Source organism: Mustela lutreola, chromosome 10 (assembly GCF_030435805.1).
Source record: "Mustela lutreola isolate mMusLut2 chromosome 10, mMusLut2.pri, whole genome shotgun sequence".
Lineage (NCBI taxonomy): Eukaryota > Metazoa > Chordata > Mammalia > Carnivora > Mustelidae > Mustela > Mustela lutreola.
Window position 1 is genome coordinate 99,237,728 of NC_081299.1, and position 15,347 is coordinate 99,253,074.

General features: G+C 43.3%; 1 protein-coding gene across 4 annotated transcripts in view; it reads left to right on the top strand.

The window, feature by feature from the left end:
• Positions 1–15,347, top strand: part of SLC22A15 (solute carrier family 22 member 15) — a 79,645-nt gene that overhangs the window by 2,069 nt on the left and 62,229 nt on the right. For 3 of the 4 annotated variants that reach the window (XR_009345120.1, XM_059136274.1, XM_059136276.1), the window contains exon 2: positions 13,124–13,336. The exons of the other annotated variant lie outside the window; for it this stretch is intronic. Coding sequence is in view for 2 of the 3 variants with exons in the window: in XM_059136274.1 (XP_058992257.1) it covers positions 13,124–13,336 (213 nt within the window). In the remaining variant the exon portion in view is untranslated. The remainder of the gene's footprint in view (positions 1–13,123; positions 13,337–15,347) is intronic. 4 annotated transcript variants of the gene reach the window in all.

Genomic DNA, 15,347 nt, shown 5'->3' on the forward strand with positions numbered 1-15,347 from the left:
CTAGAGCCATCCTGGATGTGAGAGTGAATGATCACCAAAGATCTCTCTACCAAGTCTGTTGTTAGAGATGGTTTTGGTGAGGGTTGGCCTGTGGAGTGGGAGTCTGGGAGCCCCATTACACAGTTGTACCATGATGCTTTCACCGTCTTATGCAGGTTGCTTCTTCCAACAGAGAAAAAAATTAAGCCCTTTTCAGAGTAGGCTTAGATGGGAGATTGGTGTTTGCTTTAAAACCCAAAAACCCTGGGGCGCCTGATTGGCTCAGTTGGTGGAACGTTGATCTTGGCGCTGTGCGTTTGAGCCCCATGTTGGGTGTCAAGGACTTAAAAAAATAAAGTCTTAAAAAAAATAAAAAATAAAACCCAAAACCCTGGTCTCCTGTTGCCCAAGGAACGTAGAGACCACCTGTGCAGCAGCCTTGCCAGGGAGAGGGAGCCCTGCCCGAGAGCGCTGCATGTTGAGAATCAGACTGCCAGACAGAGAGTCTCTGCTACGGCAGGAGCCTTTCCTGCATCTGTGGTTTGGTAATGACCATCCCCAGCTGAGAAACACAGAACCAGAGGGCCAGAGATGGCAAGTTTATATCCTCTTGAGTTTTCTTCCCTCTGGGGCCATTAGTAGTATTTTTAGTGGTTTAACTCCCTTTCCTTCGAACATACCCAAGTGCAAACTAAAAGGACAAAACCACATTACAAAGCTGACTCTTAAAGATCTTTAGGTTAGCTGTTTTCTTGGATTATTGATAGCATCATGTGGCCCATCAAAAGTTATGTCAATATCCAGTTTCCTTTAGCTAGGAGACTCATCTTATCACTCTTTGCAAACCACAATCTTTGGAATCTTTGTAATGGTCAACTTTCAGATATGAAAAGAACAGAGGCAGATTTTGTAGATTTCTCTTCGTATGATAAGATGCAAATGCCCCTCATAATAGTGCTGTGTGGTTTGAAAATGCATGAGCCAAAAGCTTAAAGGAAAAAAATAATTGCCTTATGTAAAAACAGTTGCCTTATGAACAAGCAGTAATAGTTTGTTTTGCAGTTAGAGAAATTCTTACTCTCCAGATATATGTGCCTTCCCTCGGGTAAGAGCTATTTGTGGTACGTAAATATGAATAATTCTATGTACTTTGTTTCTATTTCCTGACAGTGACGCCATCATCATTATTTGGTGTTTGCATCTGTGTATATTTCTTTGCTAGGCTGTCTAGAGGAGGAGTGTTGGAATACAATTTTTTGTTTTAGGATCCTTTTAGACACAAAGTGAAAAGGGATCCTACTTCTTTGCTCTGAGCCATCGACTCCAGCTCGTTCATCTTCCTAGGGATTACGAATCACAGATTGTAGTTTGATTTGCACAGAATTTAAAACATCCATTAGCCAACATGTAATCTGTAACAAGCATTAGTTTCACCAGCAAAATTGTGATGACACTGTGGACCTGAGCTTAAGGTACAGGCATCTGGTATTCTGGAACGCATTATTTTAATGTAAATAAAATAATAATAATAATAACCCCAACCTTATTTATTATATCCTGGAGCTATCAGTGCATTTAAATCATTCATGCAATAAATGTCTTTCCATGGTGTCTTAGAAAGAGGACTGATTGACCAGGTAGTGTTGCCGAAGAGGAAAGTGCATCAGTCAACACGTGAAAAGATGTTTACCTTCACTGGCCATTTGGAACAGGCATATTCAAATGACTATGAAATATCATTTCACACTTACTAGATTAGCAAACATGAAATAGTCTTACAGTCCAGGTGTGATGAAAATGAGACATGGGAACTACTGGTTTAGAGAACTATTTGGCATTGCCTAGTACGATTAAAACCAAGCGTTGGACTCCCAGGTGTGTGTCCTCCCAATGTCTCTTGAACCTGGCACAAGGAGATCTGTCTAGGATGTTTATTGCAGCACCGTTTGTAATAACAAAAATGAGTAACCACCTAAATGACTCTCGGAAAGGGACCAGATATTTAAAGTGTCGTATAAATTTGATAGAAAGTGAGAGTTAAAGTGAATGAACCAGATCTATAAATAGCTACAGGAATGGATTTCTTTTTTTCTTTTTTTTTTTTTTAAAGATTTTATTTATTTATTTGACAGAGATCACAAGTAGGCAGAGAGGCAGGCAGAGAGAGAGAGAGGAGGAAGCAGGCTCCCTGCTGAGTAGAGAGCCCGATGAGGGACTCTATCCCAGGACCCCGAGATCATGACCTGAGCCGAAGGCAGTGGCTTATCCCACTGAGCCACCCAGGCGCCCCAGGAATGGATTTCTAAAACCCAACGTTAAAGTCAAAAAATAGCCATCAGGGTGTATACAATGTGACACATAACTTCATAAAACTTTGTAAAAACATAGGAGACAATACCATATTTGGTTTATGAATGTATATGGGCAATGAAGAAGTGTAAACCTATAGAGTAGAAAGCTCTACATCCAATTCTGAGATTGGTTACTCCAGGGAGGAAGGGATGGGGGGGAACAGGTGGGCTGCAAGGAGATTTGCTCTGAGTTCATAATATTGTATTTTAAAAATCTGAAGCATATATAATAAAATGAAACTAGTTAGTTGTGATGGCGGGTTCATGAATTTTATTTTGTTTTGCTTCTCTGTGTTACATTTAAAAAAAAAAAAACAATGTGGTATAGAAGATGTGCTTACTTAGAAGGAAATGCTACAGTTCACAGTATGAGATTAACCATCCACTCTCCTGTTGCTATTCCTTTAACCAGTTAGCCCTGGGAATTGTGGTCTGTGAGTTTAACATTTAGGAGCGTGAAGTAGAGGGAGTTTTGTTCAGGGTGCTTTATTAAACTCTGTGTAGAACCACTGTCACAATGAATGTGTCCCACCTGCGTGCCTTTGCCTCTGTGTCTGAGTCTCCCCGGGAGATTCATGGAAAGGTTTTTCTCGGTGAGGGGTCTCTGAGGTGGTTTCAGCCTCTGCACCACAAGCAGGTAATGAAGTTCCTACCGTCCATATTAGTGAAGACCTCACCGGGTTAGTCATTAGGGCCAGCCCCTTCTGCCTCAGGGGCTTCTCACCAGCACCAGGGGGTCAGCCATGATGAGAACGTAGGGCATTAGTAGGAGCTGCTGTGTCATGACTCCAGAACAAGGGAACCTCTACCAGGTTCTCTGCTACTCTGAGCAAGGGTTAACGCTGCCCTCACCCTCAGATTTAGTTCTCTCTGCCCTCAGAGAGTGGCCGTGAGTTTGGGTGATAATCCGGGGAACCTTTGCTGGTGTTCTTCCATCCCTTTAGATGAGTGGGGCACCATAGTTCAGAGAGACCAGATCTATGGTTGCCCCCCAAGTCTGGCCTCAGGAAAGCTGTTGTCTATAGATAGACACTGCCCCCTGGTGTAAAGCAGATGAAGTTGCAAACTGATCAGACCAGATTTCCATCCAGGGAGTTGTTGGACATACAGGGAGCCCCAGAGAGGTATAGCAAGCTCCTCTGAGTCTTGGGCATCTCAAGAATTGGGATGTGCCTTGGAAAGCAATGAGCTCGACACCTGTCCAGCACCCAGATCCCCAGCAGCATGCCTGCCTTGGCCTCCCACAGCACAGCTGCTTAGCCTGGGCTCTGACAGAGAAGATATTCCCTTAATAAGACAGTATACATACACACACACACACACACACACACGTCATTGGAAGTGCGAAAACAGGCATTGTGTGACAGAAAGAATGGTAGACTGGAATGCTGTGACCCTGTGCTGTGAGATGGCCAAGTGAGTTCATGTAGGTGAGCCCTCACTAGCCCATAGCACAATTGTGCTCTGGGAAATGGCTGGATTGTGAAGGTTTAATTCATTTGTTCTGCAAGTTCAGGATTTCTTAAAGTTGCTCAGTGCCTGGCAGTTGGTTGGTGTTGTGTCCATGTCACCTTGAGGTCTGCAGAATAGGAGCTTGGCTCATCACCATGGTCACAGGCTGCCTTAGGAGGGGGAGCCAGCAAACCCCAGGACACATGCAGCTCAGGACTCTCCTCTCTGGTTTCCTTAACCAAATGCTCAGACTTCTGACATCTGCACTCAGGAATCTTACGATGCTCATCAAGTCGTATATGGTGATTGTACAAAAAGGAAAATATAGAAAAGAGAAAAGAGGAAAAATAAAACACACCAGAACTTCGCCCATCCAGACATGAAACGTGCTCACATTTCGGTAGATTTCCTTCTAGACTTTTCATTATACAAATGCATACGTTTGCCTTTTGGGCATAAATTTGGATCTTAACCTGATTTTTGTCTCTCAACAGTATTGTGAATGCCTTGCTGTGCTCATAAATGAGCCATCACGTATTTTCTAAAGGCTAGGGCACAGTGTTCCAACATAGGGCTGTACTGGAACTTGCTTATTTCATTCTCTCTTGTTGCAAACGTAGGCTGGTTAGTTCCTCTTTTCCACAGTCCTGAAACCCATGCTCTTAGGCCACTGTCTGGCTCTGGTACGCACTTCTTCTACTTGGCTGTTGACCATGCTTCCCAAGCTCGAATTTCTCCTGACTACTTTGCTCGCTTTCTCCCCAGATGTTCTTTGTTCCAACTTTATGGGTGGAATAGAAGTGTAATCTTCCTAAATGTACCTTCTTTTTCCTTCAAAATTAATTTTGATCCTCACTTATCATTATATTTCTCCTGGTGTCCAAGAGGAAGACACCTGTCCCCTCCTTCCAGGGATACCCTCTCACCTTTGTTCTGGAGTCTCTGTTACCCCATCAGTCATTTCTAATTTTTCCTTTTTAATTTTTTTTAATTTAAATTTTGTTAGCATACAGTGCAGTATTGGTTTCTGGAGTAAAATTCAGTGATTCATCACTTACATTTAGTATCTGGTGCTTGTCATTACAAGTGTCCTCTCGTCATTGTTAACCTTCTGTCTTTCTGCATTCTCTGGTGTCCCAAAGAATGGCTGGCATGGTGGATTTAGGTGGTATATGAACGTAGTATTAAATATAGCATTAGCTTATAAAATGAGAGGGTTATTCCTTCCCTTCTTACTTAATCTGTCTTGTTTCTAAGAAGAAAGTCTCATTCGGTGCTAGCACCTCCCAAAACATTTGCCAGTATTTCTGTTTTAACAAAGGGAATGAACTACAAGTAAGAACTGTAGAAGGGGTCAGTCCTTGGCAGAAGACATTGCCTGGTTGGAATGTAATGACTTTTTTCTGTTTTCATTGTATTTATTACTCGTTTTCTTTTAAAACTTCTTTTTAAATTATGAAACATTTCCAATGAAATACAGGAAATAATGTCACAACCACACATGTACCTACTTCCAAATTTGGTAAGTGCTAATATTGGGCCATATTTGTTCAAGATGGTGTCAGTCACAGTTCAACCAGAGAGGCAGGAAGCAGAACTCCTGGGATGGGGACCCACGTCTGTGTGCATATGTGTGTGTGTAGCATATGTATTTATAGGTATAGGATTATACATGAAGTCAGTGAATAATTTATTACAGAAATTTGACAATATGCAACTGTGGGAGCTGGCTAAGCAGTCCCTGTAAAGGCTGCTGTCTTTGTGTCCGCTGTTGGAGCTTGAAGTCTGCAGGGAAGGCAGTCTGGAAGGGAAACTGTGATCTGGAAGCCACTGGAAATGACCATTAGAAATGTCATTCTCACTGCCTCCAGCCTTGATGAAGCAACTGCCTTCCATCATGGAACTAAACACACACCTGGCCCAGGAGTCAGAGATGCTGTGGGGGCGTTCAGGGGAGCGTGGCTCAGTCGCAGTCCCAGCTGCCCTGCTGCACCAACAGAGTGAGCCAGCAAGGAAGTAGCAATGTATGTGAGGCGCAGAAGCACCTGCCCCAGGCTTCTGAACAAGAAAACAAGATGGCTGCTCCCTTGTTCCTTTGCTTTCGCCCCTACCCCCCGAATCTTGCTTGAAAATCTCTCTTGTGGCCCACCTTAAATAAAAACATACTAGCCAACACTTGGCATTATGACATGGTGTTTATTTTTATAGTTCTATCTAGCTAATCATATCTCTATTGATATAAAATTGTATTTCTCTGAAAATTAAGTTAAAATTTTTGAATCGGATTTGTAAATGACATATCTGATAAAGGGCTAATATCCAAACTATAGAAAGAACTTACAAAACTCAACACCCCAAAAATGAATAATCCAATTAAAAAATGGGCAGAAGACACAAACAGATATTTTTCCAAAGAAAACATCCAGATAGCCAACAGACACATCAAAAGATGCATCACTCATCATCAGGGAAATGCAAATCAAAACCACAATGAGATACCACCTCACAGAGAATGGCTAAAATCAACAACATAAGAAATAACAGGTGTTGGCCAGAGTATGGAGACAGGGGAGCCCTCTTGCTTTGTTGGTGGGAATGCAGACTGGTGCAGCCACTCTGGAAAACTGTATGAAGCTTCCTCAAAAAGTTAAAAATAGAGCTACCCTATAACCCACCAATTGTACTAATAGGTATTTACCTGAAGAATACAAAAATGCTAATGCAAAGAGATACATGCATCTTGATATTTATAGCAGCATTATCTATATTAGTCAAAACGGCCCAAGTGCCCATTGGTTGATGAATGGATAAAGAAGATGTAATGTAATGCACACACACACACACACACACACAATGGAATATTAGTCAGCTATAAAAAGGATGAAATCTTGCCATTTGCTATGACATGGACAAAGCTAGAGAGTATTAACTTAAAATAAATCAAAGACAGATACCATGTAATTTAACTCATATGTGAAATTTAAGAAACAAAACCAATGAGCAAAGGGAAGAAAATGAGGCAAACTAAGAAACAGACTTTTAACTCTGGGGAACAACTGATGGTCACCAGAGGAGAGGGTGGGGAATGGGTGAGATAGGGATTGGGGATTAAGAAAGGCACTTGTCATGATGAGCACTGGGTGATGTACAGAAGTGTTGAATCACTCTATTGTAGACCTGAAACTAATATTACCCTGTTAACTGGAATTTAAGTAAAAACTTGAAAAAATTTGAATCGATTTATAAGGCTATCACCTAAATAATAGAAAATGAGCACATAAAACCCTCGGAGGGGTATTCAGATGACCGAATTTTGGGAAAAGGTGAGCTAATCCTGTAATACTTCTTCAGAGAACATTAAACATGGGTTCTTTGCTTTCCTGACTCTGGTTGACTTTTTTTTTCCCCCCTAAAAATTTCTTCCCCTGAGTTTGGTTTCAGTTAACCCACTACTAGCCTTTTACTACTGCACTCAGGCGTCACATTTGCAACCTTTTCTTTATTCTCCATTTGGAATTCCCATCCACTTTATGTTCTCATTAACCTCATTTCTACCATGGCTAATACCGCATTTGTCAAAAATCAGCCTTATGTTTGTAGCTTTGTATGTGTTGTCCTGACGCCAATGCATTTGCCTAGAAGGAAATAATTATTTCTTATCTGTCCTTGTTATTGCCCGAGGCTCATAATACAGTGTGTTGCAAAGTGTTGTTACTCGCTCAAATTTTTTAAGAATGAAGCTGAAGTAACAGAAGGAATGGTCAGGTGGTGGTATTCCCATTTTGTTTGGGGTAAAGATTGAGAGAGAGAGGAAAAGAGATGCAGGTTAAATCACTGTTTACCCAAATGCTTAATTTGTCCAAAGTCTTAATTAATGGTTGGAACCAGGATTAGATCCTGGGATTACTGGGTTGTCATCCATCATCATTTTTTTTTCCTCCCACACCATTCTGCAAGGAATTGGTTAACAAAATACATCATAGGTATTATATATATGCAGTGATGTGTTGGGTTTACTTGGAAGGATATAGAAATGTAAATTAGGGTTTCTTTCCTTCAGGAGAGCATCATTAACAAATTAGAATTTCACTATATCTACCCTGTTAAATAATTTTATAGAATAACATTTCCCCAGCAACAGTGTGGCCACTAAATGGATGCTTTGGAAATGAAGAAGGGAGCCATCCGTGTGGTCTGGAGTGGTTTGTTGAAGACTTCAGAAAGACTGAGCTTGAGCTTAACTTGGGAGCTTGGGTTTACAGAGAAGTGGGAAAGTCATTTCAGGTGGCAAACCACAAAACTAGGAACAAATGTGTCCAAGAGAGAACGGCTGTGTCCTTGCTACAGAAGTTGGGACCCAGACCTGCAGCCTTGTGTTCATGAGAGCTGCAAGAGGTGTGGAGCCAGGTCTCCCTCAGGCTAGAGGATCAGACCCCACCCAGTAAGGTTGGGGTGCGCTGAGAGACACCATTTGTATGGGGCTGTACAGTTTATGGCTGGCTAAAGAAGCCTCCCATTTGAACCTCAGAACAGGTTGGTTAGACATGAATGAATGAGATAAAGAGATGGACTACTAGTGTTCAATTTCACTGAAAGAAAAGTGGAAGTTTGGAGAGGTTTTGATTTGCTCAAAGTTTACTACAGAGTCTATATGCTTTTCACACCATGTGATGAGAAGTCTCATTTGCCGGGACGCCTGGGGGGCTCAGTCTGCTGGCTGTCTGCCTTCGGCTCGGGTCATGATCTCAGGGTTCTGGGTCCCGAGTCCAGCTCCCTGCTCAGCGGGGAATCTTCTTCTCCCTCTGCCTGCTGTTCCCTTGGCTTGTGCTCTCTCTCTCTGACATATAAAAAAAAAAATCTTTTAAAAAAAGTCACATTTGGGGATTTAAGTAGGCTATTACAGAAGCTGGGATGTAGATTAGGTAGCAACTGAGCCATACAGTGGAGATCTGGAATGCTAGGACATTTATCGCTAAGATAGTTATGCTGGGACATATCCATCAGTATGTTTTGGCAGAGGAGCTTCAAGAGGAGTGTCTTAGGGAGCCCTATTTGGTGGCACTACATGGATGAATTAGAGTTGGGAAGAAATAGGACTTGAGATACCAGTGATTCAGGGCATAGTAACTAAATATTTTAAATTAAAAACAATAAGTGGTATCAGTAGTCACCCAACAAATATTTATTGAATACCCAATTGGTGCTGGGCACTGGGCATTTGGTCCTGTTGTCCATGATATACTTGCTCAGGTCATGCTACTGGCTTAGTCAATTACATAACTGAGTCCACGTGCAGAAAAGACTAACAGTAATGACAACAATAAAGTCATCTTTGATTTTTCCTGGTTTGTTTGTTTTTTCCTCTGAGGAGCTCTGGCCTCAAAGTTAGATGACTCTCAGTCTCATCCTGGTTTTGCTATTAGTGTCATACGTGACCTCTAATGATTCACTTAATTGCTCTGTTGTCCATTTTTCCTGCTTAAAACATCAACGTCATATTTACCATGACTTCACAGCACAAGATGTTGTTGATGAGATCATTGATGGGGGATGTTTTTGGTTTCCGGAGTATTATAAAAGCTTATAACGCTGTCAATATAAAATCATTTTTAAAACCTTCACTTTTTTTGCAACTTCAAAAATTTCAGTCCCCTGGTGCATGTTAGTCACTTTTCTAAGTATAATGACATTGAAAGGGGGGGGAAAGTGCAGCCATCTGGCACTCGTTCTTCCCTGGAGGTAGCCTTGGAGAAGATAATGGTCTTTTTGCGATGGGGTGGGCTCCACTCTGAAGGCACTTGGGTGGTGGTTTCTGATTGTGGCTTTCAGGCCCATCTGCTGATGGGTGCCATCATTAGGTAGGAATATGTGGACGAACGTGTGCACTGTTGTCGTAGAGTAACATAAGAGACCCGATCGAGAGACTCTCCGGACTTGGGGGAGAGAAGCAGGTAGCGCCATCGTGGAGTTCCAAGCTGCATATGCCTGACCCTTCTGATGCCAGAAAGCCATGGCCCTTGGTGTGTGGTGGAGGTCCCTGGTGGAGGTCTCGTGTGCGTGCAGGGGAGGGGCAGGCACTGGCAACATTGTCAGCGGTGGAAGGAGGGCAGAGAAGATGAGAAGGTGAAAGTGCTTATTGAGGCAACAGGTTGCTGGGAGGATCCTGATGAATGACGTATCACTGCTCCCTTCTGTGAATCAGGCTACATATCAGCACCACCTCTTTGTATCTGACCTGCTTTCTTTTTTTAATTTTTAAATTTGAAAATTTAATTCCACTATAGTTCACATAAAGTGTAATGTTAGTTTCAGGAGTGACTCAGCACTTCCATACATCACCTGGTGCTCATCACAAGGGCCCACCTCAATCCCCATCCCCTGTTTCACCCATCCCCCATCCACTGGCCCTCTGGTGACCATCATCAGTGTATTCTCTATAGTTAAGAATCTAACTTGGTTTGTTAGATTCTTGGTTTGTCTCCCCCCTTTTTTCCCCCTTTACTTGTTTGTCTTCTTTCTTAAATTCCACATATGAGCCACATATGGTATTTGTCTTTTTCTGACTTATTTTGCTTAGCATTATACTCTCTAGTTCCTTCCATATTGTTGCAAATGGCCAGATTTCATTCTTTTTTATAGCTTAGTAGTAGTCCTCTGTGTGTGCATGCATGTGCGTGTGTGTGTGTGTGTGTGTTTATACACATATCACATCTTCTTCATTCATCTGCCAGTGGACATTTGGGCTGCTTCCACCATTTGGCCAATGTGGATAATGCTGCTATAAACATCAGGGCGCATGTAGTTTCTGAACTACTTTCTGCACACTGTAGCTATTGCTGAGAGTGATGGTTTCCATGAGAAAACACACCTCAGGTTTTAGGACCCTTTGAGCATTTCCTCTCTTACCTAGACTGTGGCTCATCTTAGAACAATCTGGATAAAATATATGATGTGTGAACAGTTCCTGGCACGTAGTTAGCATCAGAGAAGTGTTAGCTGTTGTTCTAGTGTTCTACCCTGCTCATTTATTCATTCATTCAGTCACTTGAGTGTGTGCTACCATGTATCAGGCCCTGAGGTGTTTTCTTTGGAAACTCCGGGCTGGATCATACAAAGATGCTGTCGTCAGGGATGGAATATTCTGGTAGGAAAAATAAGATGAGCAGACACATCAATATCATGGAGTGAAGAAAGGGATACTTCTCTAACAAAGGTCGAGCATGGAGCTTTGAGGGGGTAGGCAGAAGCTGGAGAGGGCCTCCGGAGGGCTGGAGAGGAAGGCAAGCTGGGGGGAGGTGGCACCTGAGGTGCCTCTGGGAGAATGGGGAAGGTTTAAAGACTCTGCTGAACCTCGTGAAGTGCTTTCCAGGTGAAGCAAATGGTAAGACCCAAAGCAGAAAATAGCACATTTAGAGAGAAAATATAACTTGTTTTCTTTGCCCGATTGAAGGCTGTGTTCTGAACATGGGTTTTGCCTCAGCTCCAGAGTTCCCTTGCCCCATATTTTTTCATTTCTTTACCCATCAATTAAGTCCAGCAGATTGTAATAAGGAGGGGCAGTTCCTAAAACGATGCAAGCGCTCTGTACTTAGAGTGGCTGCTAAATGTGTAATCTCTCTGTTCTTATAATTATTCAGGTTTTTATTTTTGCAAACTGATGGCTGCTTCTCCCAAAACTTCCTTAATAGGATGTAGATAGGGGCCAGGAAGCAATAGAAATCCAGAAACATGATTTCCTTTGCATTCCACAATAAATCACCCATGCAGACTGACCCCTGGTGGCTTGGTACATCTCAGGAGGCTCACTGTCACTTGCCTCCAAAATAGATTGGGGCTGCCTTCCGTCTCACAGGCTTTCCCAGAGTGCAAAAATCACACCTTGGGTTTTACATTAGCTTTCCGCTGTGACACCCCATGTCATGACTTCTTTTCTCTTTCCTTGACAGTAATTCCATCATCTGCTTATGATAATTCATTCTGCCTTTGGCGTTTTGGCTTATCCATTTAACAGCTGAATATGCCCCTCCGGAGTGATGTGGAAGAAGCTTGGGGTTCCCTGGTGGGTGGAGCTGAAGCTGTTGGCAAGTCTTCTCTCCTTTGTGCCTCAGTCAACACATCCATCCAGTGGGGCTGTTACTGTAGGTTGTGGAGAAATCACAGCTTTGTATTTCATAAACACTTGTTCTGCTTAAAGGTATTTTAAGAAGCCAGGTTCTAAGTTAATAGGGGTAATTTCTTAAAATAAGAGTGCCTCACTTAGGGAGATAGTTCTCACTGCAACAGACGAATTCTGTGTTTTCCTAATTCATTTGAAGCTTGAAATAAACATCCAACAACAAGAACTAATATAAATGGAAATTCATAGCATAAAAAGACTGCATAGGGCTCAACAGCTTATAAACCCTAGTGTGAATAGCTATAAGGCCCAGAACAATCAAAGACAAATGGCATATGTGCTCTATAAAGATTTCTTGAATGAATTTTCCCCCCCTTGGGAAAATCATTCTTTAGATTAAGCAATGATTAAGGAGGGCTAAGGGTTATAAAGTGATTATCTCTTTCTGGAATTTGGATTTCTTTACATCTTACAAGTTGCATACTGTGTTTTAAAATAGTACCTACTCAAGTACATATTATGATTACCTGCTCTAATAAAGTGTTTTTGTTGGTGCTCACCCTCTGTATTATCTAGATATATATACTCTGTCTATATACTTTTTCTCTGTAGAGATACTCCTTGTACTGTATGTTCTCTCCATATATTCACATTGTATATACTCTATATGATAATGTATATACTCCTTGGATATACTGTATATATTTTTTTACTATGTATATAACTATATTTTCTCTATATATCCTGTTTTCTGAGACATTTGACTGTGCTACAAAAGACATAGTTTAGATTGTGAATCCAAGACCATGATACTGGGGGCTCTGGTGCCTGCTTATCTGAACAGAGGGTGGAGTGTTGCGGGGAAGTAGCTGGAATGTCGTCAGTGTTATAAATCACAGCTAGTAATATCGCCCCCCCCCCCAGCCACCTTTGCTAATGGCATTGAACCATCAGTGTTTTGTTTCCTGAGCATTGGAAGTACCTCAAATGCAGAACGAGATCCCCCTGGAAAAAACCTTGGGTGCTTTACAAGGGGGATCGCTGATGACTCTGTCAGTGGTGGATCAGGAGGAAGCTTCCTTCTCATGTTTCTCTCCTTTGCTTTGATGTGCCCCATTGTCTGTAGCTCAGAGAAACACAAAAAGCAGGACACAGATCTCTTGAGGCTTATCAGCCTGCTGATGGTGATTCCGACACAGCTGGGTTTGTGTGTTTGCTCCTTCAGCTCTACGTGGCCACTGAGGCCATCCTCATCGCCCTGGTGGGGGCCACACCCTCGTACCACTGGGACCTGGCGGAGCTCCTGCCCAATCAGAGCCACAGCAACCGGTCAGCAGGGGACGACCGTGCGCTCGGGGACTGGCTGCTCACGGCCAACGGCAGTGAGGTCCGGAAGCACGTGCACTTCAGCGGCAGCTTCACCTCCATCGCCTCTGAGGTAAGGGAGGAGGGGCCACAGGGGAAACAGAGGCAGGCCCATTCCCGTGGCGAGATACACCTTTCTCCTGGGCCACGTGGAACCACTTGCCTGTCTGGTTGATTTCATGTCAGCCCCATCTTCAAGTAGCTGCCTGGTAAATTTGAGAGTTAAAGGAGACTATCCTAGGAAAACACATTCCTTTTCCTTCTTGCTACAAACGGGAAAATCATGAGCCTCCCCAAACCGGTTAGGTGAAGTAAGACATGAACTCCAGAAGAGAGAGTGTCCTCTGAAAAAGTGAATTAAAACTTTCGTTTTTTTTTTTTTTTTCTTACCTACCCCTAAGTTAACAAAGTCAAGAGAGAGAAGTGTGATGACCATCCACAACACCCACAGTTCATGTGGTGTAGACCCCATGGTGCCCCTTCCTCGTACAACACAGAAGCCAGAGGGTACCACTGTGTGGGGGGAGGAAGCTTTACTTTGAAGGGGGCTCTGTGGTCAAGATGGTTCTGGTAAGGACAGTGGCTTCTAAGCCATCCTGAGGGACATAAGCTGAGGCTGGATAGTCAGTGAAGGGAAACCCTGGGGTCAGAGGGGCAGGGCTCATGCTCAGGAGACTAGCATGTGTATTGGGTGTTAAGAAGTGGGAATACTCGGTCCTTTGTGTGCTCCCCACAAGCTATCCATTTGCCACTGCAACCCTGGCCTAGCCCTTGGACCCAGTGATCCAGTAACTATAGGATTAAAGCCTGGTGCGCACAGGGTCTCCAGAACCCTTTCCAGCTCTCAGTGCTGACTGCCGTGCTGGGTAGCTCCCCCACATCCATTTGGCTGCTCCCTTGCACTGCTCCTGGGTTGCTTGCTAGAAGGCCTGCCTGCATCCCGTGTGCCTCCTTTCTGCGTGTCTGCACATAGGTCTCCCGTGTGTGCGTGTGTGTGTGTGTGTGCATGCATGTGTCTGTATGTGTGTGCGTGTGTGTGTGTGTGTGTGTGTGTCTGCACCATGGTATCAGCTAGTCTTACCCACTGTTGACTGTTTTAGTTACCACCATTTGGATGGGATGTGCTAAAAAACAGAAGAGCCACGAAGGCACTATTTGGCCTTTCCTTCAGAGTTTCCATTTGAAGGAATAATTACTGGATTAATTTTTCAAACTACCACCTCGGCAGTCTTTTTCTATGACAACAGTCCAGTCTTGTCACCCAGTTCTCACTCAGGACCTCCCATGATTCTCCCACTGCACGCAGGAAGCAGAGACTCATTCCATCGCAGTGGCACGTTCAAGGCCCTCCCCGCTCCACAGCTTGGCCCAGGCCCCATCTGCATTTCCCTCTGCCTTCCCCGTTTCTCACGCAGGCCCTGAGTGCTTGGCCCACCTGTGTCCTCGGTAGGTAACCCACCTTGGAACATCCTTGCTCACCCTTGCATCCACTACGTGAAATCCTTACCTGTGGTTGCTCACCTTCGCTGTCAGCTCCCCTGTGCAGTCCTTCCCAACCCACTTCCCAGAAGAAGTAAAATATGCTTGTTCCCTCTCCGGTGCCATTTTGTTTGCACTTACGTTACACACTGTAGATTGTGGTTCAACTCTATTTTTAAAGTCCCTTGAGGTCAGAAAACACGGTCTGGTCATCTTTGTATCTCGTGGCCTAGAGCAATAGCCGCCATCACTGCAGGTGCTAACCAGATACCACCACCGCTAACCTACTGAGACAGCAAGTAGCCATGGGGAACGGTGACCGCATGTAGGTGTTGGGGTATTTTATAGCCCTGAGCCCATTTTATGAGATAACATTATTTTCCCCATTTTACAGATGATGAAATTGAGACTTCTTGAGGTCAGATCAGCTAAGAGGGGCAAAGCCAGATTTGAACCCAGATTTGTCTGAACTTAGAGGCCTATGCTCTTAATTACGGTACTTTTCCAGAACCTATCCAATCCAAATGGGTATGCACATTTCTTGATTCCTTTTGATAGGTAACAGTAGTCACAGAACTTAATTTCTTTTTTAATTTGGAAATAAT